The 1,221-nt window shown below is 38.9% G+C and overlaps 1 protein-coding gene across 1 annotated transcript; it reads left to right on the top strand.

The window, feature by feature from the left end:
* Nucleotides 1–30: 30 nt before the first annotated feature.
* On the top strand, nucleotides 31–657 carry BDR25DRAFT_355367 (uncharacterized protein; the record flags this gene model as incomplete). The annotated part of the gene is made up of 4 exons (XM_033695446.1): nucleotides 31–141; nucleotides 468–559; nucleotides 588–598; nucleotides 629–657. Coding segments are annotated over 4 exons (243 nt in total), but the record flags the coding sequence as incomplete, so codon positions are not given.
* Between the last annotated feature and the right edge of the window lie 564 nt (nucleotides 658–1,221).

The following is a 1,221-nucleotide window of genomic DNA, read 5'->3' as shown; positions in this document are numbered from 1 at the left end:
GATTTTGGACGTGCCCTGCCCTGCCTAGGCGCTGCCTGCGAGCCTCCTACTCGCGTTGTCCTTAACGTTCGTAGTTCTTCTGCCCGTTCACACGCCTGTGCCCTAGCGAGTGGCTTTGGCTTGCCTGTTACTGCGTCCGCCGTAACATCTTCTTTATAGCTACGTTATAACTAGTACGCTTAAAGAAGGCTTTTAGCGAAATCTTCTACAGCATTTTAATAGTACGAGAAGGTGTAGTATAAGAAATTAAATAAAAAAATAGTAGAAAGTTCTAAAACTAATAGTAATAACGCTAAGAAAATAATAGTGCTGTAGTAATAGCTAAGGTAGTTAAGTAGGTTTGACTTCGTAGTACAACTATGCCTTTATAGTGTAAAGGTATAGCACAAGCTACCTTGCCAAGGTGAGACGGCGCTAGCGTCGTAGGACACTAGGGCGCATAATAGGGGGACCTATTTTGTCCTTAGTCTTTAAGAGACAATTCCGTCCCCCTTCCAAAACGAGCTCTAGGGCCAAAACCTGCCTCCAAGCATCGCTCTCGCCTAGACTTAACGGAATCGTGAGAGTATGGCCGACGCATAAATGAGTACGATTAGCTGTTAGGGGAGCGCAGGGCAACGTAACTGAGCAGCGGGTGAGCAGCCTGAGGGTGGGTGAGCCGAGGGTGATTAGCGCCTGAGTAAAAGTAGCGCCGCTTACTAGCCACAGTAGGAAAGAGAGTGCTAGAGAAATTTGACTGTCTACTTATATATACATAAGTTATGCCTAGTCTAATTACACTGCCTACATTACTTTTAACTTAGCTTACCTTTTTTAGTGCGCACTTGCGTCTTTAGCTTCTTCTTATTACTACACACTTTAAACTCCTTTAAAGCAGTTAAATAAGCCCTATCTTTAACTATTAAGGTCTTTTTTGCTTAAATTTACTTTCTTTTATATAATTTATGTTGTGTAGTAGCTTTATTTACTACTTAAAGCTTTATAATTTTATAGCTTACTTTATTATATTAATACTTTAAATAACTATTATTTACTTTTTATTACTTTACTATATTACCTTTAGCTATTCTTATCTCTCTAAAGCTATAATAACTGCTCTAGTTAGTATCTAGCTTATTATAAAGCCTAACTTGTTAAAGTTATACCTGTCTTTATCTTAGATACTATACTTAGCTTTTATGTTAGCTACTAGGCAAAACTAGCCCTAGATAACCTCTAGAT

The sequence above is a fragment of the Lindgomyces ingoldianus genome (assembly GCF_010093535.1).
Source record: "Lindgomyces ingoldianus strain ATCC 200398 unplaced genomic scaffold BDR25scaffold_17, whole genome shotgun sequence".
Lineage (NCBI taxonomy): Eukaryota > Fungi > Ascomycota > Dothideomycetes > Pleosporales > Lindgomycetaceae > Lindgomyces > Lindgomyces ingoldianus.
This window is presented reverse-complemented; position numbering and strand designations above follow the sequence as displayed.